We start from the raw sequence: 26,917 nt of genomic DNA, 5'->3' as shown, positions 1-26,917 counted from the left end.
ACCTCACCGTGTTCACTGACCTTCACGTGACCTCAGTGTGTTCACTGACCTTCACGTGACCTCACCGTGTTCACTGACCTTCACGTGACCTCACCGTGTTCACTGACCTTCACGTGACCTCACCGTGTTCACTGACCTTCACGTGACCTCGGCGTGTTCACTAACCTTCACGTGACCTCGGCGTGTTCACTGACCTTCACGTGACCTCACCGTGTTCACTGACCTTCACGTGACCTCACCGTGTTCACTGACCTTCACGTGACCTCGGCGTGTTCACTAACCTTCACGTGACCTCGGCGTGTTCACTAACCTTCACGTGACCTCGGCGTGTTCACTAACCTTCACGTGACCTCGGCGTGTTCACTGACCTTCACGTGACCTCAGCGTGTTCACTGACCTTCACGTGACCTCGGCGTGTTCACTGACCTTCACGTGACCTCAGTGTGTTCACTGACCTCCACGTGACCTCAGCGTGTTTACTGACCTTGACATGACCTCGGCATGTTCACTGACCTTCACATGACCTCGTCCTCCCGTCTGTGTCTCTCTTCAGGGAGTCGGACAAACCCAAGTACTGCATCGAGCTGCCGTCGCACCCCGTCGGTCTGGTGAGAGTCGGGAAGAACGTGGTGGTCGGCTGCACCGACGAGAGCCTGCAGGGCTTCACCCAGAAGGTAAGAAGGTAAACTGCCGGTCGTGGGACCGGAGAGGTCCGAGGACCGGTTTTATTATTCAGGAGAACTGTGGACTGAAACGTGTTGTTGTGTGTTCAGGGGAAGAAGCTGTGGAAGGCCGTCCTCGCCGCGCCCATCACCACCATGGCGGCCATGGACCTGCCCACCAGGGGCTTCCAGGCGGTGCTGGTGGGCCTGGCCAACTGCGAGGTCCACCTGTACCGGGACAAGAACCTGCTGAGCACCATCAGGACGCCCGACGTGGTGACCAGCGTTGTCTTCGGCCGGTACGGGCGCGAGGACGGGACCCTCATCATGACCACCAGGGGAGGCGGCCTGATGGTGAAGATCCTGAAGAGGACGGCGGCGTTCGAGGACCGGGACAGCGCGCCCGGCCCGCCGCTGGCCCAGAGCGTCCGCCTCAACGTGCCCAAGAAGACCAAGCTGTACGTGGACCAGACGCTGAGGGAGCGTGAGAACGGGCTGGCGATGCACCGCGCCTTCCAGATGGACCTCAGCCGCCTGCGACTCGCTGCCGCCAAAGCCTACGTGAAGGCGCTGGAGTCCAGCCTGACGCCGATGTCCTCCAGCCTCAGCGAACCGCTGAAGATGAACGCCGTGGTTCAGGGACTCGGCCCGTCCTTCAAGCTCACCCTGAACATCCAGAACACGGCGGCCAGCCGGCCCGTCATGAACCTGGCCATCAGCTTCCTGTACGACGAGGGTTTGTACCGCATGAGGAGCCCGTACATGAGGATCCCGCTGCTGGTGCCCGGGCTCGTCTACCCCGTGGAGACCTTCGTGGAGTGCACCAGCGACAAGGGCATCTCTGACATCATCAAGGTGTTTGTCCTGTACGAGGGGCGGAGCTCCCCGCTGCTGACCGCCCACATCAACATGCCCGTCAGCGAGGGACTGATGCTCAACTGACGTGACCTTTGACCTCTACGGACATCAAAAGCTTTCAGACATAAAAACACTTCGATAAAAGATGAATCCAGAATCCAACGTTCAGTCAAAAAACTAAAGCTACCATTCAAATTCAACGCACATCAATTCAGAGACAATATTTAAATATGACAATAATAACTCTGGTTGTTTTGGCCTCCGTACCTGGATGGTCATCTGTCACAAAGCATGCTGGGATGTCTGACAGGAAGTGCATTCATTGAATTATTAAATTAAGCCAGTCGCTGATTGAAGTTGATGTTTTTAAAAATTCTCTCGGAGACCAAACTAATAGATTCATTCAGACTTCCTGTTCAGACTTCAGACTTCCTGTTCAGACTTCAGACTTCCTGTTTAGACTTCCTGTTCAGACTTCAGACTTCCTGTTCAGACGTCGTGCGGTTCATCGTAGAGATTTCCATTCGTGCAGAATGTGTTTGTGTTTTTAGCTCTCAGGGAAAAAACGTTTGTTCATTAAACTTTGTACGGAAACATTAATGCGACAAAAGTGTCGTAAATCTTCTGTGTTTTTAAAATTTAGCACGAATGAAAATAAAACTGTGAATAAACAAGTTTGTTACGAATTCAGAACTTCATTTATGTCTGAATGTTGAAGTAATTTTCGGTAAATAAACAGGAAATTTGGGTGTTTTGTTTTAGCAGAGATGAGGTCAGCGTGTCGTCATTGGATCAGTTTCTCTCCGGTTGTGAAACAGTAAAAACTCCGCTGGTGTTTGTTTGAACTTCAGCCTTTAAAAAGCCGACAGACGGTCGAGAGCTTCATCGGGATCGAAGCTCCGCAGACATGAGACACGTCCTCGTTCTACTGGGTGAGAAACTCCTCATCGATCTGATTCATGTCGTCCGGTGGAGTTTAGACTTCAACTAGATTTAGATTTAGATTTAGATTTAGATTTGGATTTAGATTTAAATTTAGATTTAGATTTAGATTTAGATTTAGATTTAGATTTAGATTTATTAATCTGACGGGGAAATTTAGTCATCACAGCAGCATGGAAACAAAAAGTTGCACACAATATGAAAAGATTTACAAATACGTAAAATAAGATGTGTGTGTGTTGTGTGTGTGTGTGTTGTGTGTTGTGTGTGTGTGTGTGTGTGTGTGTGTGTGTCTCCAGCTGTGTTGTGTGTGTGTGATGGCGTTCGGTTCGGTCAGCTGTGCAGCGGGAACGTGGCCAACAGCAGGAGGACGTCGGACATCTTTGGACAAGGACACTACGGAGCCCGACGGTGACGCTAACACTCGGACACGATTCCCGTAAAAAGCAGCGAGCGGCTCGCGTTAAACCCGCCGGCAGTTTAAAGCTTAAAACAATCTGTGAATAAAAATCCGTTTTCTTTGTGACTAGCCGGAGCGCTAACAGCTAACATGCTAGTTTCTGACTGGAGCAAGCGATCTTTGACCAACTCTCCTCCTATCATTAACCAACTCTCCTCCAATCATTAACCAACTCTCCTCCAATCATTAACCAACTCTCCTCCAATCATTAACCAACTCTCCTCCTATCTTTGACCAACTCTCCTCCTATCATTAACCAACTCTCCTCCAATCATTAACCAACTCTCCTCCAATCATTAACCAACTCTCCTCCAATCATTAACCAACTCTCCTCCAATCATTAACCAACTCTCCTCCAATCATTAACCAACTCTCCTCCAATCATTAACCAACTCTCCTCCTATCATTAACCAACTCTCCTCCAATCATTAACCAACTCTCCTCCAATCATTAACCAACTCTCCTCCTATCATTAACCAACTCTCCTCCAATCATTAACCAACTCTCCTCCTATCATTAACCAACTCTCCTCCAATCATTAACCAACTCTCCTCCAATCATTAACCAACTCTCCTCCAACTCTCCTCCTATCACCAACTCTCCTCCTATCATTTAACCAACTCTCCTCCAATCATTAACCAACTCTCCTCCAATCATTAACCAACTCTCCTCCAATCATTAACCAACTCTCCTCCAATCATTAACCAACTCTCCTCCAATCATTAACCAACTCTCCTCAACTCCAACTCTCCTCCAATCATTAACCAACTCTCATCATAACCAACTCTCCTCCTATCAATCATTAACCAACTCTCCTCCTATCATTAACCAACTCTCCTCCAATCATTAACCAACTCTCCTCCATTAACCAACTCATCATTAACCAACTCTCCTCCTATCTTTGACCAACTCTCCTCCAATCATTAATCAACTCTCCTCCTATCATTAACCAACTCTCCTCCAATCATTAACCAACTCTCCTCCAATCATTAACCAACTCTCCTCCAATCATTAACCAACTCTCCTCCATTATCATTTAACCAACTCTCCTCCAATCATTAACCAACTCTCCTCCTATCATTAACCAACTCTCCTCCTATCATTAACCAACTCTCCTCCAATCATTAACCAACTCTCCCTATCATTAACCAACTCATCATTAACCAACTCTCCTCCTATCATTAACCAACTCTCCTCCAATCATTAACCAACTCTCCTCCAATCATTACCAACTCTCCTCCTATCATTAACCAACTCTCCTCCAATCATTAACCAACTCTCCTCCAATCATTAACCAACTCTCCTCCTATCATTAACCAACTCTCCTCCAATCATTAACCAACTCTCCTCCTATCATTAACCAACTCTCCTCCTATCTTTGACCAACTCTCCTCCAATCATTAACCAACTCTCCTCCTATCATTAACCAACTCTCCTCCTATCATTAACCAACTCTCCTCCTATCTCTCAACTCTCCTCCTATCAATCATTAACCAACTCTCCTCCTATCTTTGACCAACTCTCCTCCTATCATTAACCAACTCTCCTCCAATCATTAACCAACTCTCCTCCTATCTTTGACCAACTCTCCTCCAATCATTAACCAACTCTCCTCCTATCATTAGCCAACTCTCCTCCTATCTTTGACCAACTCTCCTCCAATCATTAACCAACTCTCCTCCAATCATTAACCAACTCTCCTCCTATCTTTGACCAACTCTCCTCCTATCTTTGACCAACTCTCCTCCTATCATTAACCAACTCTCCTCCAATCATTAACCAACTCTCCTCCAATCATTAACCAACTCTCCTCCTATCTTTGACCAACTCTCCTCCTATCTTTGACCAACTCTCCTCCTATCTCCACCATAATAACCTTCTTGACCACCAGTCTGGTTTCAACAGACCACTCAACAGAGACGGTCCTCCTTCTGTCTCTGAGCAGCTTCACACTGCTAGAGCAGCCTCTCTGTCCTCTGTCCTGATCCTTCTAGACCTTCTGCTGCATTGGACACAGTGAACCACCAGATCCTTCTTTCCTCCTTCAGGACCTCGGTGTCTCAGGCTCTGCTCTCTCCCTGTTCTCATCCTACCTCAATGACCTCACCTACCGGGTAACTTGGAGAGGATCTGTGTCTGAACCTTGTCCTCTGACTACTGGTGTCCCTCAAGGCTCCGTCCCGGGTCCCCTCCTCTTCTCTCTACACCAACTCTCTCGGCTCTGTCCTTCACTCGCATGTCTTTTCCTACCACAGCTATGCTGATGACACCCAACTGATCCTCTCTTTTCCAGATCTGAAACACAGGTAGCAGCATGAATCTCTGCCTGTCTGACTGACATCTCTCAGTGGATGTCCTCACACCACCTGGAAATCAACCTCCACAAGACCGAACTGCTCTTCCTTCCAGAGAAAGACTCTCCCACCCTCGACCTGACTACTACCTTCAACAACTCTGTTATCCCGACCCTGACTGATAAGAACCTCGGAGACACTCGACAGTCAACTCTCTCTTACTGCCAACATCACTGCAACAACACGTTCCTGTAGATACATGCTGCACAACATCAGGAGAAGACGTCCTCTTCTCACTCAGAAGGAGGTGCAGGTTCTGGTGCAGGTTCTGGTCCAGGCTCTGGTCCAGGTTCTGGTCCAGGTTGTGGTCCAGGTTGTGGTCCAGTTTACATCCAGGACGTGGTCCAACCTTACACCCCAGCCCGTTCACTCCGCTCCCCCTCTCATCCTCCTCCTCCTCCTCCTCCTCTGTTCTGGCTCCTAAATGGTAGAATGAGCTCCCCAACGACATCAGAACAGCAGAAAGTCTAAACATCTTCCACTACAAACTAAAACATACCTCCTCCTTCTCCTCCTCCTTCTCCTCCTCCTCCTCCTCCCCTCCTCCTCCTTTACCTTGAATAGTAGAACTTTGTAGTTTGGCTTTCTGGAAGAAAATATACTTTCTTGATTGTTGTTGTTCTGGTTTGAACCCTCATGTTGAAATGAACTTGTAAGTTTTTGGATAAAAGCGTCAGATAAATGAAATGTGATGTGATGACTGAGTTAGTTTCCAAAGAACGAAGCTCCAGTCGAACTTAAGTAACATCTTCCAGATAAAATCCTTCAGAACTGCGAGCTGTCGTTTTGTCCGGAGATGTTCGTCTCTCGGGGAACTACTGGTGATGCTGACGGCTGAATGTCTGCCGGGTTTCAGGCAGAACCGGGACCACAAAGGTCTGGACATCGTGTGCCAGGACGGGTCGACCGTCTACGCTCCGTTCGACGTGACGCTCGACGGAAAACTCACCGTCTACACCGACCGCACCAAGGATGCCATCAACGAGGGCATCAACCTGCGAGGAGAAGGTCGGTCCGCCGCTCCTGACCCAACCCGGTTATTGATCCTGGTTCTGATTCACTGATTGTGAGCGTTTCCTGCAGGTCTGTGTTTCAAGCTGTTCTACGTGAGGCCGGACCGGACCTCCGGGACCGTCAGGAAGGGGGAGCGGATCGGAACCATGCTGCCGATGCAGAGCGTTTACCGGGGAATCACCTCGCACGTCCACGTCCAAATGTGTGACCGGAGCGACCCGACACCGTACATCTGACCCGCCCACCGAGGACCCGGCCGGACCACCGAGGACCACGAGGACCCAGCTGGACCACCGAGGACCACGAGGACCGGTTTCGGTTCATCAGGCCTCTTAATAAATGAATAAAATATAAAACAGACTTTTGTGGTGTTTATTATTTTCATCTTTTTAATAGTTGATGTCAGTAAAAGATCTGAAGGACCTTCGAAGGTCGTTGATGATGTCACAGAAGTGTGTCGAAGGTTTCCATTGGCCGGCTGGAGGGCGGTCCGGTCCACCAGAACGGTGTTATCGGTGGGAACCAGCAGCTGCTCTGTAACTCATTAATCTTCAGGATATAAATACGACTCAGAAATCTGAAGTTGAACAAATCATCTGCAGAAGTCGGACGATGAAGGTGAGTTCAGACCTTCCAGCTCCTTGTGGTCGTTTGAACTCTGAGAGGCGTTCAGTGTCTTCAGCTAATGAAACTGATTCTGGTTTGTTCCAGACGCTCCTCCTCCTCCTCCTCCTCTCTCCTTCCTGCTCGGGTCTCCTCCTGCCGCTCGACTGCAGCGACATCTACAACCATGATCCCAACACACCATCTTTCCCATCGGAGCCACGTCGGCCGTCCAGGTACAATAAACAGACGATGGTTTTCACAAGTGTTCCTGAGCCCATGCAGTGATTTCCACTCCAGAATAGTGTGTTTTTAATGCAGTGCTGCCTGAGGGCCCGAAGATCACCACCATCCAATATTGGTTTCCAGCCTTGTCCCTTGTGTTCAGAGATTTCTCCAGATTCTCTGAATCTTTTAATGATATTATGAATCGTAGACGATGAAATCCACTAATTCTTTGGAGTTTTACGTTGAGGAACATTATTCTTAGATTGTTGAACTATTTTCCAACACAATCTTTCACAGAGTCACGTTACTGATCTGTTGCCATGGTAACCTCATTAGTTGTCAGATGTTCCACCAGGTGTGTTTTTTTATCTTTTGTTGATCCTGTCCAACTTTATAGAGACGTGTTGCTGGTCAGGGTTAGGGTGCAGTGGTTAGCACTGTCACCTCACAGCAAAAAGGTTCCGGGTTCGAATCCAGTCCTGGGCCTTTCTGTGCGGAGTTTGCATGTTCTCCCTGTGCTTGCGTGGGTTCTCTCCGGGTTCTCCGGCTTCCTCCCATCATCCAAAAACATGCACTTCAGGTCAGGTTACCTGGCGCCGCGGTCGTGGCAGCCTGCTGCAGCATCTCCCCCCTGAGAGCCCCCCTGCTGTAGTGAAGAAATTTCCCCTCGGGGATTAATAAAGTGTATAAAATCAAAAAAAAAAAAATCAAAAAAATATTCAAAATGAGCAGATATTTATTGTAAAACAACATTTCTCCGTGTGCGTGCGTGTTTGTGCGTGCGTGCGTGCGTGTGTGTGTGTGTGTGTGTGTGTGTGTGTGTGTGTGTGTGTGTGTGTGTGTGTGTGTGTGTGTGTGTGTGTGCAGGTGTACTGTGACATGGATTCACTTGGAGGACGGTGGACGGTGAGAGATTCTCTGTCTGAGTTCAACATTTAATTCCTGCTCAGTCAGGATTTTATGTTTTCACTGACCCGGTTATATGAATAATAATAATAATATTGTTATTATTATTATTATTATTATTATTATTATTATTATTATTATTATTAACCATGTGACCCCTGAATGCTGTCTGGAGTTCTTCTCGTCTCCTCAGGTGTTCCAGCGGCGGATGGACGGTTCTCTGAACTTCTACCGGGCCTGGGATCAGTACCGGATGGGCTTCGGCAGCGCTGCGGGGGAGTACTGGCTCGGTGAGGCACGAGAGTACGGACAGGACACATGTGTTACCGTGTCCTGGAGGACACGCGTGTTACCGTGACGTGTCTGTGTGCTGCAGGTCTGGAGATCCTGTCCATCCTCTCTCTGAGGAAGAAGTACGAGCTGCTGGTCTACATGGAGGACTTCGAAGGAAACCAGGCGTTCGCTCGCTACGCGTCGTTCTCCGTCGACCCGGAGACCTTCGGGTACCGGCTGCACGTGTCCGGCTTCACCGACGGAGGAGCGGGTGGGTCAGAACCTAAATGTTGCCGTCCAATCAGAGCTCAGGTGTGACCTCGCACACATGAAACCTGCAGAGACACAGTTCAGAAGTCCCCCGAGAATCTGTCTGATTTTAAGTTTCCTTTAGTGTCACGGTGATCAGTGATGGTGGTCTGATTACCCATGATGCACTGCTGTTAAAGGGACAGTTCCACTATGTAACACGTGTTCCCGCAGGAGACGCTCTGAGCTACCATGACGGACTCCAGTTCTCCACCTTCGACAGAGACCAGGACCTGTACGAAAATGAATGCGCCCGACTCTACCTCGGAGCTTTCTGGTACAACAAATGTTTCAATACCAACCTGAACGGTGTTTACCGCCGAGGGATCGACAGCGGTGTCACTGATGTCGGGGTGCAGTGGCTCCCGTGGAAGGGAAGCAACTACTCCCTGAAGAGCATCAGCATGAACATCCGTCCTGTCCAGGAGGAACAGAACATCGAACCGTGACCGGTCAGCTGACGTCTTCTCTTCTTCCTCATTAAACATGTGATCTGATCCTGAACCAATAGCAGCTCAGCTGCTGCTCGTCAATAAAAACATGAAAATGATCGAACGATTTCAGTTTCTATAAAAGTCTCATTATCTGATGGAAGTTTGATCTCTGATGTCAATCTTTATCTGCTGCACGCTGACAATCAAGCTGTCATGGTAACGGGGTGAGGGTGACAGCTGTGACCATGGTAACAGTAAACAACAAAGACGGTGACAACTGTAACCGTGGTAACAGTAAACAACAAACACGGTGACAGCTGTCACCGTGGTAACAGTAAACAACAAACACGGTGACAGCTGTAACCGTGGTAACAGCAAACAACAAACACGGTAACAGCTGTAACCATGGTAACAGTAAACAGCAAACACGGTGACAGCTGTAACCATGGTAACAGTAAACAACAAACACGGTGACAGCTGTAAAAGCTAAAACTGGATTGAAGACTATAAACATCGTTGTTGAAAGAATAAAACTAAAAAATATCAACAGCGTCCTCACAAGTATAGCAGGATAAATATGTGTGTGTTCAGTGAGCTGATTGTATTTAATCTTCTTATGTAAGCAGTAATTTTATTCACTTTTCAGAGCAGCCTCTCCCCCCTCCCCCCCTCTGAGAGGGAAAATAAAAATAAAAACTCAGGTGAACATCAGGAGAAAATATAACAGTGTTTACTTCCTGTCTGCTGGACTGTCCTGTGACATCACTGAGAGAGGGGGGGGGGAGAGGGAGGGAGGGAGGCAAGTGAGCAGCAGTCAGACATCAGATGAGCTCTCAGCTGTTTACCGGACGGTCTTCTTCTTCTTCTTCTTCTTCTGTGGTTCAACATGACGAGCAGCCTGAAGAATCTCCAGCAGGCCGACCGCCAAGGTCAGTGTGTGTCTTTACCTACTGTACCATCTGGGGACTCAACGAGTCACTTTAGTTTGTCTGTTTCTCACCATGAACTTTATTTCAATCTGAAATGACAGTCTGCATCGTCTCATGCTGCGTTCTGATTGGTTGGTTCTGAATTTTTATGAGTTTTGGTCAGCGGGTCGAAGATCTGAACCACAAACCAGATATAAAAGAGTTCGTAGCTTCAGGTCTGTAAAATGGTTCTGATCCAGAAGTGTCTTCAGCTGCAATACCAGCGAGTGCCACTAGAGGTCCCTCCGGCTCCATAGACTCCCATTCAACTTCTCTCATCAAATCCAAAGTGAATAAAATGTGTCCATCAGTTATCTCGGTGTTGTTAGCTAAAGTCACTCCTTCTTCTTAGTTTTCTGGAGGTCCATCTGAAAATAATCCCTCATTCATTAGAAAAGAAGATTCAAGAAGACCTGTTTTTGGGGGCGTGTCTGTTTGATTGACAGGCCTGTGGTGCAGTCAGGTTACAGCTATCGGTGGGCGGGACGTAGTATCGTCAGGTTTCCGATCAGATCGGTCAGATCCACCGCTGGCTCCTCCCCCAGCTCGTCCAAATATGGTCACTTCCTGCTCCAAACCGCTCCGAACTAGCAAAGATGGTGATGGACAGAATCTGAACTGGAGGATTCATAACGTTCACAAACCAACGATGACATCACTGATGGTTGATGACATCACTGATGGTTGATGACATCACTGCTGGTCGAAGAGGAAGATGTGCTGATGATGCAAATATTGAGGAGATGGTTTGAATTTGCGTTAATTATTGCGATCACAAGACTTCCTGCAGGAACTGATTCCAGACTCCCAACAGAACCGCAGGGTTTCACCGCTGTGACCGTGAGGCGTTCAGGGGAACCAGAGCGAGCAGGACAACGAGCCGCTCTGCTGCATCTGTTGTTCAGATCTCAGATCTCCACAAACGGTTTCTGGCTGCAACAAAACGTTCAAGCTTCATGAAGTAGAATCCGTTACGTTATTTTTCACAGTGAAATATCGTCGACTCTTCGTTCTTCCTTTTTGTTTTTTACGTGAAGTCCTGAAGAAGAAGAATCTTATGTAAACGAAGCTGCTCTGATTTGAATGTTGATGTAAACGTGACCAACGGAGCAGAAAGAAGCTGCAGCGAACGCAGGAAGTCTGTCAGGAAAACAGGAAGTTCAAAAGTGTGGTGCAAAGCGTGTAATTCAGCGCCCGTCCACTAGAGGGCCGGAGAGCCAAAACCAGGAGGTCCAACACGGAGGTTTCTTAACGTATGTTAAACGTACGTCACTTAAAAGAATTGTGATCGTCATGTGACCGGCTGCTCATACATGTAGTATATATACCCTCTAGTGGACCGACGGGAGTATTACACGTGGAAGTTTGCAAAATGTTATTAAAAAATAAAATGTCAGAAAAAGAGAAACATCATCAACGCAACTAAAACATTTTCTGTGGTTGAAGCGAGACGTTCCTGGATCAGTTTTAGAGCATCAGTCCGTCTCGGTTTTGTTTATAGATGCTAATCGTTGGGGGCGGAGCTTCACGTGTCTTTGTGGACTGAAGTCTGGCAGCAGCGTCGGTCTGGTGGATCTCCAGGTTTCTGCAGATAATCAGCGTCCAGCGAGGGATGAATGGACGCTTCACCTCCTCCATTCAGGGACAGGATGGAGGAGGAGGAGGAGGAGGAAACAACTCTGCTTTCCTCTGCTGTGATGAAGACTGTTAGTTGAAGGAGCGTTTGGTGTCCAAGCTGTGGTCCGGGGGTTTAAATCTGTCTCCACTGAACTGAAAACAGAAATCATCGTGTTTTTCTTTTCTTTTCTGTTCAGCGTTCTTTTATGAAGTTTTTTTTTAAATCTTTATTATTCTGCAAAAAAAAAAACAGTTTTGAGAACAGATTTTTGTATTTTTGATTGCAGTGCGATGAAGTCAAACATCAATCATATATTTAATCAAATCAAGTTGTGAGCTGAGTTGGATGAAGTGGGCGGGGCATACACAGTTTCTTTTCCTGCATAATAAGGACTCCAGAATAACTTCATACTCCGTTTGATTGGTTGAACCGGGTCAGTGGACCTGATGTGGACCTGATCTGGACCTGATCTGGACATGATCTGGACCTGATGTGGACCTGATCTGGACATGATCTGGACCTGATCTGGACATGATCTGGACCTGATGTGGACCTGATCTGGACATGATCTGGACCTGATCTGGACATGACCTGGACCTGATCTGGACCTGATCTGGACATGATCTGGACCTGATCTGGACCTGATCTGGACCTGATGTGGACCTGATCTGGACCTGATCTGGACATGATCTGGACCTGATCTGGACCTGATGTGGACCTGATCTGGACATGATCTGGACCTGATCTGGACATGACCTGGACCTGATCTGGACCTGATCTGGACATGATCTGGACCTGATCTGGACCTGATGTGGACCTGATCTGGACCTGATCTGGACCTGATGTGGACCTGATCTGGACCTGATCTGGACCTGATCTGGACATGATCTGGACCTGATCTCTGAACGGACCTCGGAGCCACATGTTTCCTCCTCGTGGCCTCCGGCCTCCTCAACGGGCTCCTTGTTGGACCGGCGATCTCTCAGCGTCTCTGACTGAAGCCTTTGTCCTCCTGAAAAGATGCAGAGGAGGAGGAGGGATGAAGAGGAAGAGGAGGAGGGATGAAGAGGAGAAGAGAAGCGAACTCAGAAACAGAGCAGCTCTTCATCTGAAACCTCTTTGAATTTATTTCATATTTTCATCTCGTAGTTACGACTTCCTGTTTCGTGATAATTAGATCTAATCTGATATATTTGTTTACATTTTGGAAAATCAAGTTGGCAGAACTATGTGTGAGCGGCTCCTGTCTGCAGTGCATCATGGGTAATCAGATAAACGCCACTGACCACTGAGACCGAAGGAAACTTAAAAACAGACAAATTCTCAAAGGACTTCTGAACTGTTTATTCAGATGGAGTCAAAGAGGAAGAGTTGATCAGCTGATGGAGGACGACTTGTTTACTGCTTGTTATTGTTGTTGTGTTATTTTTGTTGTTGTGTTGTTGTTGTTGTGTTGTTGTTGCGTTGTCCAGTCTATGGTTCTGGTGCAGGACAGGATGTGTCGATCTCTCTGTCATGGTTCTACAAAATAAAAGCTGAGCTGCAGAAAGAGATTAAATAACGAATGAAAACAGAAATAGATGCTCATCATGCTAACATGCTAACATGCTAACAGGACATGAAGGTTTGGAAACAGGAAGTTGATCCAAAGAACTCGTTCCTCAAAATATGTTTGTTTTTAACGTCGGTTCAGTCGAGGACCGACTGACACACAGAGCTGTGACATGAATCTGAAGCAGGTCGGAGGGTTTTAATCCGTCTGACATAATCTTCTTACATCATCATCATCCTCCCCTCCCCTCCCCCCTCCCCTCCCCCCTCCCCTCCTAATCTTTGATCTGCAGCTCAACTTTAAGCTTTAATAACTCACATTGAAGGACGACACACACACACACACACACACACACACACACACACACACACACACACACACACACACACACACACACACACACACACACACACACACACACACACACACACACACACACACACACACACACACACACACACACACACACACACACACACACACACACACACACACACACACACACACACACACACACACACACACACACACACACACACACACACACACACACACACACACACACACACACACACACACACACACACACACACACACACACACACACACACACACACACACACACACACACAGTGTGATCAGAGTACCGAGGTTATGAAAGGTTACTGATCACCTGTCCAGCTGAGATCAGCCATGTTTACGTACGTGTGCAGAACGTGACCTGATTGGTCCACAGAGACGTCGGCTTCACGTCCGTCTCTGCGTTTGTCCTGCAGGAACCGAGTCGGCCGACGGCGTCGTGGACGACCTGCCGGTTCCTCAGCGGATCCTGATCAGCGGCGTCACTTGTGACTCGTTCAAGATCAGCTGGGAGACGGACGGCGGCGGCGAACGCATCACGCACTTCTTCATCGACCTGAACAAGAAGGAGAACAAGAGCTGCAACCAGTTCAAACACAAGGTGGGTGATGACATCATCACGTACCCGCAGCTCCACAGGAGGTCTGAGACACTGGCATAACTGTCCTCTCCGTCCTCTCCGTCTCTGTCCTCCAGGACGTCCCCACTAAGCTGGTGGCGAAGGCCGTCCCCCTGCCGATGACGGTGCGAGGTCATTGGTTCCTGAGTCCTCGTACCGAGTACACGTTGGCCGTCCAGACCGCCGCCAAGCAGCCGGGCGGAGAATACTCCGTCTCGCGGTGGAGCGACATCATCGAGTTCTGCACGGCAGGTCGGACACGAGACTTCAGAGACGGACGGACGAGCTTCACGAGGACGAATTCAGAGTTCAACATCACCACTGAGTTCACCACGTTAACGTGACGGCCGGTACGGGAACATTAGTGACGTCACCATGGAAACCGGAAACCGGAGCAGAGAAACATCAGATTTTGGAGAACAAAATGTTGAACTCTGTTCTCAACACGGCGCAATGACGTGTTGTCATGTTGGACAATCCCGTTGCCACAATCATACAAAGGACAGGAAGTGAAACAAAGACAGATGAGGTGAGTCATTTAAAAACAGGAAGCACCGAACCCAGACGGACCTGAAGACCACGAAGCAGAAAAGAAGTCGGAACCAGAACAGAACCTCAGAAGGTCCCGGTGGAACTGTTGACAGTCTGACTCTGGGGGACCAATTCACGGTGACACAAAGAAAACCCAGCTGGTGTCTCCTGACCTGACATCCTTCTTCAGTCTTGGACAGTGAAGCTCCGCCCCTCTTGAAACGTGATGTCATCAGAACACCTGAAACATGTTGAAGAATTTTTTCCCCAAAATCTGATGTTTCTCTGCTCCAGTTTCCGGTTTCCATAGTGACGTCACTAATGCTCCCGGCCGTCACGTTAAGGTGTTGATGAACACTGAATACGTCCTCGTGGACGTTGTCGGTCCTCCGTGTGCATCACCGTGCTGCGTTCAGGGACACTGAATTTATCGGTGGGTTGTGTATTGGTGAATAAACATGGCCGCCGTGTGTCCTCAGATTATTCTGCCGTCCACCTGAACCAGCTGCTGCAGAAGGCCGAGGCGATCGCCGGCCGCATGCTGCCGTTCAGCGTCTTCTACAGAAACCAGCAGAGGGCGTACTTCCAGCAGGACCCCTCCCCCTCCAGAGACGCTCAGTGCCGCCGCATGCTGCCGGCTGTGAAGGACGACAGCGGAAGTCACGGATCACCGATCAGCGGCAAACTGGAGGGAATCTTCTTCAGCTGCAACACGGAGTTCAACACTGGGAAACCGCCCCAGGACTCCCCGTACGGACCGGTCCGCTTCCAGGTACCTGAACACACCATCAGACCAACGGATGCTCAGAGAAGACGTTGATGTTTTCATGTCCTTTGGTTCCAGAGTCCCGACTCGGTCGATCATCTTTACTGTTTCTAAAAGAGTTCGTAGCTTCAGGTCTGTAAAATGGTTCTGATCCAGAAGTGTCTTCAGCTGCAATACCAGCGAGTGCCACTAGAGGTCGGCTCCAAAAAGCCTCCGGCTCCATAGACTCCCATTCAACTTCTCTCATCAAATCCAAAGTGAATAAAATGTGTCCATCAGTTATCTCGGTGTTGTTAGCTAAAGTCACTCCTTCTTCTTAGTTTTCTGGAGGTCCATCTGAAAATAATCCCTCATTCATTAGAAAAGAAGATTCAAGAACACCTGGTTTTGGGGGCGTGTCTGTTTGATTGACAGGCCTGTGGTGCAGTCAGGTTACAGCTATCGGTGGGCGGGACGTAGTATTGTCAGGTTTCCGATCAGATCGGTCAGATCCACCGCTGGCTCCTCCCCCAGCTCGTCCAAATATGGTCACTTCCTGCTCCGAACTATCAAGATGGTGACGGACAGAATCTGACCTGGAGGCTTCATAAGGACTTGGTTCTGGATCAGAACCGTGTCACCAGTGTTTGTTTCTGTGCAGGTCCCTGCGGACCTCCTCTTCAACCAGAACACCAACATCTACTTCGGGGACTTCTTCTGCATGTACACGTCGTACCACTACGTCATCGTGGTTCTGGCGCCCGACGGCTCCAAAGGCGACGTGTTCTGCCGAGGGAGGCTACCGGCGCTGGACCGGTCCGACAACCGCTTCCTGACGTGCACCGAGGACGCCGGCGGCTCGCCGTCCTTCCGTCACGCTCAGGACGTCATCCTCGAGGTGATCTACACGGAGCCGGTGGACATGTCTCTGGGGGGCGTGGCCGACATCAGCGGACACCAGATCACGAGTCTGTCCACCCTCAACGCCAAGAAGGACCCGAGCTGCAAGATCTGCAACATCAGCGTGGGCCGCTAGGCGGCCAGCGAAGCTACGAACTGAACTCACCGATCGGCGGATCGACCGGCTCGTTGAGAGCGAACACCGCCGGCTGCGTCTCACGGTGGTCGGCGGCCCCCTGGTGGTCGTCGTGGCGATGACGGGGGCGGAGCAGGAAGTCGGGTCGTGTTGTTACCGAACTGAAGAGTCGGCGCCGGGACGCCGCTGTTTGTTTTCTGTCGGCTTTATTTTAACCTCAACTACCTATTTATTTCTGTAACCATGGCAACAAACGTCCTGTAACCTTACTGAAGTATTTCTGTTAACCGGAACCACGAAAACTTAAATCTAATCAAGTTGTTTTTGTGTCTAATCATTGCTTGTGTTTTGGTCTTTAGGGCGCCCCCCGGTGGGCGGAGTCAAACCAACAAATAGAAAGACTTCAGACCAAGTTTCTTGTTTCAAAGTTTTAAAAAAACAATAAAATCGTTTTAATACCTCTTCTGTTGGAGTTAATGACTGTTAATATGTAAATTTGTGCTGTAACCTAAAGAAAACAGGAAACGAGCCAAAGAAGCTACAAAATAAAAATATTAATAAAGTCTGGTTGAAATATTTCACTCTAAAAGTTCACAGCTTTATTAGGATTCATTCAGCTCCACATCACATACAAAAAATATATATATATATAATATTATGCATCCAAAAAAGTTTCCACAAACAAACATCAATACTAATTTCATCAAACCGAAGACAAAATAAAATATATTTTACAGCAGATTTCTGAGATTTTAGTGCATTTCAGTCAATAAAAATTCCCTTTTTAAAACTTGTTTGCTGAGAGAAGCTCTGACGGTGCGTTCAGGGACTCGCTTATTTCTGGCGTTTAAAAGAAATGTTTCTACCCGAGTTTCAAACGTTGCTGAAGAGGCACTTTTATTCTGAAAACCAACTTTGAATCCACAGTTGGTTTGTTGAACATTTTTACTGCGTTTTAAAATGAGACGAGACTTCAGACGGACTGAATGTGAGCGTCGTCAAGGAGACGAAGGAAACAGGAAAAGAAAGAAACTCAACATGAACTATTGACAGGAAGTCAGTTTACAGTCCCTCATTGTCGCCCTCCTCCTCCTCCTGCTGCTCCTCCTCCTCCTCCTGCTGCTGCTCCTCAGACAGGTGTCCCGTGCACCCTGAAGCGGTACATGCAGGTGTACTCCAGGTGGCCCCAGTTGGACAGAACCTGGACCTCGATGACCTGGAAGGCCTCGTGGTTCTCCTCCTGACAACAACAACAACAACAGGAAACACAAACGCCTCACTGATGACATCATCACAGTGAAGCTGCACTCGAATGTTAATCACGTGTTTCTTTTTCTGTGGCTGAAGGATTTCTACAGACTTCAGTTTGAGGCTTTTCAAAATAAAACTCTTAAATGTACTTCTAGAATTAGTCATGCTCTTATGACCTGGATGAAGATAAACATTTCACATGACGAGACCACGTTTCCCAGAAGCCCCGTCACTTCCTGTTGTTGCGGCTAGTTTGTTTGGTTAGTAAACAACCGTGTCGGGAGCTTCCTGTCAAAGTTCCTCGAAAAACATCGAGAACAGAAGTTGATGGAAGTCGTTTTGTTTCTTTGACTTGAAACTCCCCGACGACGTGGACAGCGTCGGTGACTCACGGAGACGGCGTACGTCTGCAGCGCGTCCCCGTCCTGCTCGTACGTGAAGCGTCCCAGCAGCGTCCCTCCGTCCTCGCCGTCCTCGCCGAGGCCCTGAAGACGACAAACTCGGTCAGACGGGAACCGACGGCTCGGATCGGCGCCGACGGCTCGGCTCTTACGTAGACGCTGAAGTCTCGGGGGGCGCTGCGCCGCGTGCCGCTCGGCGCCAAGTTCTTAGGGAGGTGCTCCAGGCTGACGGAGGAGGGGCGGATCCTCATGGAGAGGCGGAGCACCAGGAAGCCCTTGGAGCCTCTGAACGCCCAACAGTTCCCTGGATGGACATCAGGCTGCAGGAGAGAGGGGAGAGGGAGGGGAGGAGAGGGAGAGGGAGGGGGGGAGGGAGAGAGGGAGAGGAGGAGAGGGAGAGGGAGAGAGGGAGAGGAGGAGAGGGAGAGGAGAGAGAGAGGAGAGGGGAGGGGGAGGAGAGAGAGAGGAGAGAGAGGGAGGGGAGGGAGGAGGAGAGAGAGGGGAGGGAGAGAGGGAGAGGGAGAGGAGGAGAGGGAGAGGGAGGGGGAGGAGAGAGGGAGAGGGGAGGAGAGAGAGGGAGAGAGTTGGTGTGCGTGTGCGCGCGTGTGTGTGTGCCTCTCTCCGTGTGTGTGTGTGTGTGTGTGTGTCTCTGTGTGTGTGTGCGTGCGTGTGTGTGTGTGTGTGTGTGTGTGTGCGTGCGTGTGTGTGTGTGCGTGTGTGTGTGTGCGTGTCTCTGTGTGTGCATGTGTCTCTGTGTGTGTGTGCGTGCGTGCGTGTGTGTGTGTGTGTGTGTGTGCGTGTGCGCGCGCGCGTGTGTGTGTGTGTGTGTGTGTGTGTGTGTGTGTGTGCGTGCGTGTCTCTGTGTGTGTGTGTGTGTGTGTGTGTGTGTGTGTGTGTGTGTGTGTGCGTCTGTGTGTGTGTGTGTGTGTGTGTGTGAACAGTTTATTAGTGTGTGTGTGTGTGTGTGTGTGTGTGTGTGTGTGTGCGTGTGTGTGTGTGCGTGTTACCTGGATCACAGCTCTGGGAGACTGAGAGAAGTACCAGAGAGGAACTCCAAACAGACTGAGCATCGCGGCCTTCGTCTCGTATGTCTCTGAGCAGCGAGTGCTGAGGACGCTGCCCCCTGCAGGACAGACGGAGACCGACAGCCGATCAATTAGGAGCAGATCACAAGTTATTGATTATTGTTGTTGGTTCTGACCTCCAGACTCCAGAGCGAAGTCCACCAGGCCCGTCCGGTCCTCAGAGAACCGTCTCAGAGCGTCCGTCACCGTCACCTGGACGTCCTGGAAAAGATCCGTGACACCACCCGTAACCATGGTAACCATAAACACAGACGAGACAGCCGAACCCCCCCCTCCCCCTCACCTCCAGGGTCACACCGGTCCCCTCTCGGACCGCCTCCTCGCCGCATCTCTGCTCCAGCTGCAGGTTGACGTTGTCCAGGACGCTGCGCTGCAGAGACACCAGCGCCCCCTGCAGGTCGGCCGCGCTCACGTAGCGCTGCGACAGCCACTGGAGGAGCGACCGCGGCAGGCCGGCGTCCCCCCCCGCTGTCAGCTGGTTGCCGTAGACTAGAGCCCGGACCTCCTCCCGGACCTGAGCGGAGACCTGCCCTGAAATCTGGAGGGGAGCCTCAGGTCAGCCACTTCCTGCTGCTCCTTCAAATTAAAAGCTTTCCTCCAACAGCTCACCTAAACTGATGCTTAAAGAAGCTAACGCCGCTAACCTCACAGCCCAGTTTAATGTTTGGGTGAATGAAGCGTCGTGTCGTCTCACCGTCTCCTGGATCGCGGTGAGTTGTTGGCAGCCGTCCTGACACCCAGACAGTCCATCGATGTCCCGCCTCACGTCCTCCACCGCCGCCTCCAACTGAGCAACCTCCGACCGCAAAGCATCATGGGACAGCCGGTCCACACCAATGCTATAGGAGTTAAGTAAGCATGTGACATGTTCATCATCATCAGCTGACATTTCAAACCAGCAGCCTGAAGAGGAAGATGAAGGTCACCTGACAGCAGTTGTTGAGGAAGGTGAGTCTGTAGTGGCGTCTCCTCTCTGCTGCACCTCCTGTTCAGAGACAAGAACTGTTCTGAGATCTGCACAACAAGATGAACGCCAGCAGAGTTCAGGTGCTTCACCTCGGTTCGAGCTGCCAGCGTCTGCATCTGCAGCTCCAGCTGATCCAGACGAACCGTTTGACTCTGATGATGCAACATGTCCTGCCGTCGGACCTGCAGACAAAGAAAACTGCCGAGTCAGACTCTAAAACTGTTGAAGCCCATTTCTGCCGGTGGAATAAAAGACAAATTCTGTAAGTGATCATTAGAAACTGCTGCGTCGGCCTCGTGTCCGTGGTCCCACCCGGTCCCTCTGCCGTCTGTCCTCGTCCAGTCGTCTCCTGAGTCGGGACAGCTGCTGGTCCAGCAGGACGCTCGTCCACGACTGGACGCCTCCCCCGTCGCTCCGAGCCGAGGACAGCTGCAGATCGGCGTAGAGCTGCAGCACCTCCTGGTGTCTCTGCTCCTCCCGCCGCCCTCCGGCCTCCATTCGCTCCCACAGCGCCGCCAGACTCGTCTCCATGCCGACCAGACGCTCAGAGTCCAACGCCGCCGCTTCCTGTGGGGCCACATGGATGTCAACACTTTAAAAGAAACCATCAACATGTTCACCCGAGTGGAGCTTCTACTTTATAAAGTATTAAAAAGCTTTCAGTAAATGTTCTCGTTTAAAACTCCAGTCCAACTATTATGTTGGAAAGTGTCAAAGTAAATGATTAAAAAACAAAGATTTAAATCTGCTTAAATAAAGCTTTTATTGTGACAAGTTCCTGTCGGTACCTCGCCTCCTGTCGGTGCAGGTCGGCTGTAGAGCACCTCCTCGTCGGGCTGCCCCTCCCTCGACTCCTCCTCCTCTGCTGATTGACTGTGAGAGGACACGAAGCTGTGGACGTCAGACAGAACGGGGACGTCGGAGACGGCTGTCCTCCACGCCGTGATGTTGACCGCTGGGAGGACGGACTGTAAACCGGCTGGACTGAACCAACACAGGCCTGGAGGGTGGGGGGGGGGGGGGTGTTATATCGACTTCATCACGTCACATCAAGTTAGAGACAACAACCTTTTCAGATGTTGATCGTCCAACTTTCAGGGTTCAGATATGATGGGAGTCGCAATACACGCCCATTATAAAACTGAGAAATGGTCCAAAAACTTGATCATACTTGAACTGTGTTTATGAAAAAACTGTAGAAAATATCAAATAAACCTGAACGTGGAGTAACAGATGAAGGACATGTGGATGGTGTCTGTAGGTGGAAGTACGCTGAAGGAGTTACAGTTCAAAGTGGAGGCAGTTTTAGAGTTCATGAATCTCCTCATTCACGCAAATGTTAAAAATATATATATATATATATATATATATGCTGACGTTGGACTTTTTTCTAACATATATATAATAATAATAATAATCCAAAAATTATAAATGTTAGAAAAAAGTCCAACGTCAGCATAAATGTCCTGACGGAGCTGAACATTTTAAAATTTGAACGGTTAAAATCGGTGAAAGGATGCAGAAGTAGTTAGCGACCCAGAATGGGGGGCGGAGCCACGCTGCAGTCGGGGGGCGTGTCTACTGAACTTACCGAAGAGGATCAGCAGCAGCGGGAGGACGACCAGGACGAAGCGGAGAGGAAACCTACAGAAGAAAAACATGTCTGACTCATTTTTGAACTTCCTGATGATTGAACTAAAAACTCACCGAGTTCATCCTCATCAGATTTCAATCTGGTTCACATGTAACCCGACACCTCCTCCACCTCCTCCACTTCCTCCAACATATAGAAAGCCCCGCCCCTAAGTGGACTGATTGGTTCTTTAGGTGTTTGATGTCTGAGGCTTATAAAAAAAACATGACTAAAAGTCCAGCTGTAAAATGAAAGCATTTTATCCACTAAAGTCTTCCAATGAAACTAAACCAGGATGTGCTGCATGGTGATGTAATCAAACATATTTGATCATTTTTAGGAGATAAGAAGTTCTTCTAAATAAACCAGAAGTTTAATTCAACAAACAAGAAGTTTGAACTGCAGAGATGAAGGAGCTCCAACAAAGTTCAGGAAGAAAGAAAAAGGCAAAAACACCAAAACCAAAATAAAAACTTCAACTTGTTCCTTCTTTTTAAAATGAACTCACAGAGGGAGGTGGAGGCCGGCGGTCATGTGACACCATCGTCTGCAGAGCCACCGGAGGGCGCCACCTGCAGCCCGACCTGCAGACACAGGAACACATCAGACATCTGGAAACATCTGGAGACAAGATCTTCACTGGCAGCATGTTTATAGGAAAGATCCACTGAAGAGCACCAACACACAGGAGGAAGAGGAGAAGAGGAGGAAGAGGAGAAGAAGAGGAGAAGAAGCTTCACAGGTCTGATCCTCTCCAACAAACAGCAGACGGCCGTATCGGCGAACACGCGGCGGCGTTGACCTGCAGAGCGCCCGCTGCTCCACGAAGCAGAACACACGTCTTTGCTCAGCGGCACGACGGCAGACGCTGCGGTCAGAACCAGCTGAGCGAGGCTCGACGCTGCAGACAGGAGGAGGCACACGTTACACCTGGAGGAGGGGCTAGCGCGTTGCTACGCTAACGAGGAACCGAGGAGCTGCTAGATTAAAGAGCAACTTCACTCCAGGGAGGAGCTCCGGGGAGGAGCTCCAGAGATCAATCAGTCCGATTTGTAAACTGCCATTAAGAAACACATTAATGGATTAAATTCATCAACGATCTGCTGAACATCGACGGAGAAACTGAAAACATGCAGCTGAGACATGAGCTTTTAATTTGAAAGGGATACAGGAAGTCTCATTCAGCTGATTACTGGTTGAACATTAGTCGCGTTCAGTCGGGTGAGTTTCATCTTTTCACCATCTTGCTAGTTCAGAGCAGGAAGTGACCATATTTGGACGTTCTGGGGGAGGAGCCCATCTGACTTGAAACCTGTGTGAAGTTACTCTTTAAACATCTGCAGCACCTTTCTAAATAAAAGCAGGTAAGACTCAAGTTAGAGGAGCTGATGAACCTGTGAGAGCAGCGACGCTCCACATGAAGCCCAACAGACAGGAAGTCAGCGAGGCGTCCGTCTCCGAGCGCTGCTTCTCCTTACAGTCGTCACCTGTTGGCGTTTAACCGACGGACACAACGTGAAGCAGGAGACGGTCCACCGGACCCCCGAACACAAACACCAGCGTACTCACACAGAGAGGGACGGAGCTCCGTCGGGTCGGCCGGCACCTCCTTCAGGCTCATGACTCCTCCACGGACGCAGCGAGCTGCAACACAGGAGCAGAAACAGGACTCACTGAGACGAGGAGACGGAGCGTCCACGTCCTCTGAGGGGACGAATCACTGCAGGGGAGGGAAGGAGGATTTGCATTTTACCAAGGAAACAGCCAAAGTGGAGGGGTGCAGCAGGAGGAGGAGGAGGAGGAGGACCAACTCGGGTCTCAGTGTCAAAAACTACAGCACGTAATAAATCTGAACCGCAGACTGTTTCTAAAAGAGTTCGTAGCTTCAGGTGTGTAAAATGGTTCTGATCCAGAAGTGTCTTCAGCTGCAATACCAGCGAGTGCCACTAGAGGTCGGCTCCAAAAAGCCTCCGGCTCCATAGACTCCCATTCAACTTCTCTCATCAAATCCAAAGTGAATAAAATGTGACCTCGCTGATGGTTGAAGCTGATTGGTTCAGACTCAGACTTCCTCACTGAACTACTTCCTGATGCTGTAGTGATGTCATCAGTAAGTCACCGTGTGGTTTTTAGTAAAGTTAGTGTGGAAAGAGCGAATCATTTCCCAGAATTCCCTCTTTTTTTCCACACCCAAAGTGAGCAGGAGAACTCCACCACCTTCTACAAACTCAGTACCTCCACCTCTGTCATCAGCCTGTGAGTTGCCCTCTGTGACCTTTGACCCCTGACACACCTGCCAGGTGAGCATCAGCAGAGCGAGGCAGCCAGCTGCAGCTCTCCTGACGCCCAGCAGGAGGGAGTCCATCCACAGCTGCAGCACATCTGGATCCACAAGCAGACTCTGATTATCAGCTCAGACTGAAACCTCCAGATGAACCTGCGGTCACTTCCTCTCACCTGTCCTGCTCTTGCGGCCCCGCCCCCTGCAGTAGATGGTGGAGGTTTCTGGGTCTGCGGGCTCCGGACCCCTCAACGCCGAGGAGGAGGAGGAGCCGTACACGTGGACGGACTCCTTCCTGTCCGAGAGCGGCTCACAGCCTCTGCAGTAGACCCGGCTGAGCGACTGGACCGGGTGTTTACCACAAGAACCCTCTGAGCCAATCAGAGAGCTGTTCACCACCTCGCTGCTCTGATCGCCGACCACCACGTTCTCTGCAACACAATAAAACTCTAATTAAATCTAACAGCTGCCGGCAGGATTTATAAAAAACAACCATCAGTGTCCTCCTTATAGAGGAGGAGTGGCCTGAGAAGAGGCGTGGCCTAACAAAAGCTGCTCGGAGAGGAATCCACCTGGTGTGGAGAACAGTGACGTGAGGAGGACTCACCTGTAGGATCCACGTCGTGGTCCAAACCTGAGGAGGAACATGAGCATTAAAACCAAAACCTGCTCCTCAAAGTTTGGAGGAGGAGGGGCTACATAGGAGGGGGAGGAGCTAAATAGGAGGAGGAGCTAGAGAGAAGGAAAGAGGAGCTACAGAGTGGGAGGCGGTGAAGAGGAAGAGGGGCGGCAGATGGGGAGGAGGAGGAGCTAGAGAGGAGGAGGCGTACCCCAGAAGCTGTTGACCAGCGTGCTCTCCTGGATGGACGAGTCGTCCAGCAGCGAGGACACCAGGGAAGCATCGGAGGCGACGCTGTGGAGGCTGCTGGTGAGGAGCGGCGGTCTGAGAGGAGTGTGAAGGAGGAGGGAGTCCGAGCAGGAGGCCGAAAGCTGCTGAGACCGATGAGACTTCAGAGACCTGGAGGAGGAAGAGGGGATGAAGGAGGTGTTTTCAGTGTAGAAGTAGGAGAGCTCCAGACACCCACACCGACCTGCTGCTCCTCCAGCTGACTCCTCCCACGCTGTAGGAGGCGCTACCGTAAGGCAGACTGCGGTCCAGCAGCCCATCATCGAGCCGCAGGCTGCGTCTGGACATAACTCCACTCTGCTGCTCCTTCTCCGAGTCTGACGCCGCCGAGGAGTAACTGGAGCTGAGGATGAGGAGGAGGAGGAAGAAACACTGTTAATTCAGGTAGCTCCAGGTTGGTCTTGTTCCTTCTGAACACAGACTTCAGGTTCAAATCCCAGAGTCAGCGTGACTCAGAAGCACCACAGAAGAAGAAGGAGGAAGAGGAGGATACACACAGGTCAGTCCAGCCCCAGCTCTGGAGGTCCACGTCCTCCTCCCTCATCACAGGAGACACACACATACACACACAGTACACACAGTACACACACCCAGTTCACCTTAAACCTGATCACACTTCCTGTTAGAGCTTTGAGCTGCGTAGACCCCGCCCACCTGCTTTAGACCCCGCCCACCTGCTTTAGACCCCGCCCACCACACAGCATTTCAACAGATGAGAATATATCAGTTTTTTAAAGGAGCAGAGTTTATTGTCATAAAAAAACATTGATAAGAAATACAACGAGCTGATTGATCGATGATGAAAACATGGATCGATATTAAACTAGAAAACAGTCGTTAGATGGAAGGTTTTTACAACTTGCTAAAACGTGTTCATTATTGATTAAATCACTCAGAGCCTTTATGGGGGTGGGGTTGAGGGGGGGGGGGGGGGGTCAGTGACAGACCTGACTCTCCTCTGATTGATGGGTTCTATTCATTAATTCCAACTGATCACCTGCGTCATCAACAATCAGTAATCAATCCATCTTTTGATTGACTGAACTACAGCAGAGGAGTTTTGTACATTACAGGAATTAAATGTCAAGAAAAATATAAAAACAAAGTTCACAAATAATAATAAAATATTTGATAATTCTGTGACAAAGTACAAATAATATTCCTGGTGATTTAACAGTTTTCTTACAGATAAAAAAAAAAATGTTTTTTTCAAACTTTAATTCAAATCTAAAACCAGTTTTGTTGTGTTTGTGAACGTCTCGCCCACGTGGTCGTAGCTATTTAAACCCCACGTGTCAGTTTAAAGCCAATCAGCGTGGAGCTCCGACAAATGACGTTCCAGGGGACCAATGACAATCTAAGATGGGCGGGGCCCCGCGAAAAACGAATTGTGGCTTAGCTACCGTTAGCGTTTAGCTCCTTTTCTGCTGCCACAAACTAAAAATAAATTGTGAACACAGAGAAACACGGAGCTCTTACCCCCCGCGGAGTTACCGACGAGCCGCGGGCAGCTCCACAGCAGCCGTCGGAGAGGAACCACAGCTGGATACCGACTACCGGCGGAGCAGGTCGTTATAGCTGATGAGGACAGTTCGCTTCGTTCTTCGGTTAAAATCCACCGTTTGGCGCCGCAGTGAGGAAAACTTGCTGTTACTCACAAATATGTTCTTTACTCACAAATATGTTCTTTACTCACAAATATGTTCTTTACTCGGAGGGATACGAGTTCAAAATGTCGACTGAGAAACTGACGAGTCCAGCAGGGAACATTGACGGCGTCGTGCTAAATTAAAGATGCCCCGGTTTTATAGCGGCTGCGGTGATTATCGCCCCTCTGCGGCGGGAGGGATGTACTACTCCGGCGGAAACACTGCCGAAGATAGTGACCAAGATGGTTCCCACCCTCTCAGTTCCGACCGA

General features: G+C 49.6%; 5 protein-coding genes across 25 annotated transcripts in view; 4 read left to right on the top strand and 1 right to left on the bottom strand.

Annotated features, from left to right (window-relative positions):
• bbs1 (Bardet-Biedl syndrome 1) overlaps positions 1–2,183 on the top strand; it is a 6,018-nt gene extending 3,835 nt beyond the window's left edge. For all 20 annotated transcript variants that reach the window (XM_069687732.1, XM_069687731.1, XM_069687716.1 and 17 more), the window contains 2 exons: positions 554–674; positions 774–2,183. In XM_069687732.1, coding sequence (XP_069543833.1) covers positions 554–674; positions 774–1,604 — 952 coding nt within the window. In that variant the 3' untranslated portion in view covers positions 1,605–2,183. The remainder of the gene's footprint in view (positions 1–553; positions 675–773) is intronic.
• Positions 2,184–2,357: 174 nt separating this feature from the next.
• On the top strand, positions 2,358–6,646 carry LOC138614349 (leukocyte cell-derived chemotaxin-2-like). Of its 2 annotated transcripts, none has more exons than XM_069687740.1 (4): positions 2,358–2,452; positions 2,762–2,873; positions 6,133–6,284; positions 6,360–6,646. In XM_069687740.1, exons 1-4 carry the CDS (start codon positions 2,428–2,430, stop codon positions 6,524–6,526), a joined length of 456 nt encoding a protein of 151 aa, XP_069543841.1. In that variant the 5' UTR covers positions 2,358–2,427; the 3' UTR covers positions 6,527–6,646. The 2 variants fall into 2 exon arrangements, with proteins under 2 accessions (XP_069543841.1, XP_069543842.1); XM_069687741.1 differs by having other exon boundaries at positions 2,369–2,452; positions 2,762–2,901.
• A 1,389-nt stretch (positions 6,647–8,035) lies between these two features.
• LOC138614348 (microfibril-associated glycoprotein 4-like) lies at positions 8,036–9,110 on the top strand. The gene is made up of 3 exons (XM_069687739.1): positions 8,036–8,317; positions 8,404–8,571; positions 8,784–9,110. The coding sequence occupies exons 1-3, from the start codon at positions 8,104–8,106 to the stop codon at positions 9,056–9,058; spliced, it is 657 nt and encodes a 218-aa protein (XP_069543840.1). The 5' UTR covers positions 8,036–8,103; the 3' UTR covers positions 9,059–9,110.
• A 737-nt stretch (positions 9,111–9,847) lies between these two features.
• Positions 9,848–16,933, top strand: LOC138614350 (phytanoyl-CoA hydroxylase-interacting protein-like). The gene is made up of 5 exons (XM_069687742.1): positions 9,848–9,972; positions 13,958–14,142; positions 14,238–14,412; positions 15,171–15,463; positions 16,098–16,933. Exons 1-5 carry the CDS (start codon positions 9,930–9,932, stop codon positions 16,470–16,472), a joined length of 1,071 nt encoding a protein of 356 aa, XP_069543843.1. The 5' UTR covers positions 9,848–9,929; the 3' UTR covers positions 16,473–16,933.
• A 137-nt stretch (positions 16,934–17,070) lies between these two features.
• Positions 17,071–26,732, bottom strand: LOC138614351 (SUN domain-containing protein 1-like). Its single transcript, XM_069687744.1, has 21 exons — positions 26,477–26,732; positions 25,182–25,340; positions 24,921–25,108; positions 24,698–24,724; positions 24,267–24,521; positions 23,379–23,453; positions 23,204–23,296; positions 22,612–22,710; positions 22,318–22,393; positions 21,768–21,820; positions 20,965–21,176; positions 20,489–20,743; positions 20,266–20,358; positions 20,136–20,194; positions 19,904–20,048; positions 19,493–19,747; positions 19,326–19,410; positions 19,132–19,247; positions 18,277–18,444; positions 18,116–18,208; positions 17,071–17,712 (listed from the first exon to the last, which is right to left on the bottom strand). Exons 2-21 carry the CDS (start codon positions 25,283–25,285, stop codon positions 17,602–17,604), a joined length of 2,562 nt encoding a protein of 853 aa, XP_069543845.1. The 5' UTR covers positions 25,286–25,340; positions 26,477–26,732; the 3' UTR covers positions 17,071–17,601.
• Positions 26,733–26,917: the final 185 nt, after the last annotated feature.

Source organism: Brachyistius frenatus, unplaced genomic scaffold, assembly GCF_029030835.1.
Source record: "Brachyistius frenatus isolate BFR_SWC_R1_liver_20210118 unplaced genomic scaffold, ASM2903083v1 Contig_484, whole genome shotgun sequence".
In the NCBI taxonomy this organism is placed as follows: Eukaryota; Metazoa; Chordata; class Actinopteri; family Embiotocidae; genus Brachyistius; species Brachyistius frenatus.
This window is presented reverse-complemented; position numbering and strand designations above follow the sequence as displayed.

Coding starts and splice junctions, on each gene's coding strand:
- LOC138614350 (XM_069687742.1), top strand. CDS start 9,930: ATGACGAGCAGCCTGAAGAATCTCCAGCAGGCCGACCGCCAAG. Junction 14,143..14,237: donor GCAACCAGTTCAAACACAAG/GTGGGTGATGAC, acceptor TCTGTCCTCCAG/GACGTCCCCACTAAGCTGGT. Junction 15,464..16,097: donor ACGGACCGGTCCGCTTCCAG/GTACCTGAACAC, acceptor GTTTCTGTGCAG/GTCCCTGCGGACCTCCTCTT.
- LOC138614348 (XM_069687739.1), top strand. CDS start 8,104: ATGAATAATAATAATAATATTGTTATTATTATTATTATTATTATTATT. Junction 8,318..8,403: donor TGCGGGGGAGTACTGGCTCG/GTGAGGCACGAG, acceptor TGTGTGCTGCAG/GTCTGGAGATCCTGTCCATC. Junction 8,572..8,783: donor CTTCACCGACGGAGGAGCGG/GTGGGTCAGAAC, acceptor GTGTTCCCGCAG/GAGACGCTCTGAGCTACCAT.
- LOC138614351 (XM_069687744.1), bottom strand. CDS start 25,285: ATGTCCAGACGCAGCCTGCGGCTCGATGATGGGCTGCTGGACCGCAGT. Junction 23,454..24,266: donor GGGCCGCAAGAGCAGGACAG/GTGAGAGGAAGT, acceptor CCTGTGTTGCAG/CTCGCTGCGTCCGTGGAGGA. Junction 17,713..18,115: donor TGCAGACGTACGCCGTCTCC/GTGAGTCACCGA, acceptor TGTTGTTGTCAG/GAGGAGAACCACGAGGCCTT.
- LOC138614349 (XM_069687740.1), top strand. CDS start 2,428: ATGAGACACGTCCTCGTTCTACTGG. Junction 2,453..2,761: donor ACACGTCCTCGTTCTACTGG/GTGAGAAACTCC, acceptor GTGTGTCTCCAG/CTGTGTTGTGTGTGTGTGAT. Junction 2,874..6,132: donor GGACACTACGGAGCCCGACG/GTGACGCTAACA, acceptor GCCGGGTTTCAG/GCAGAACCGGGACCACAAAG.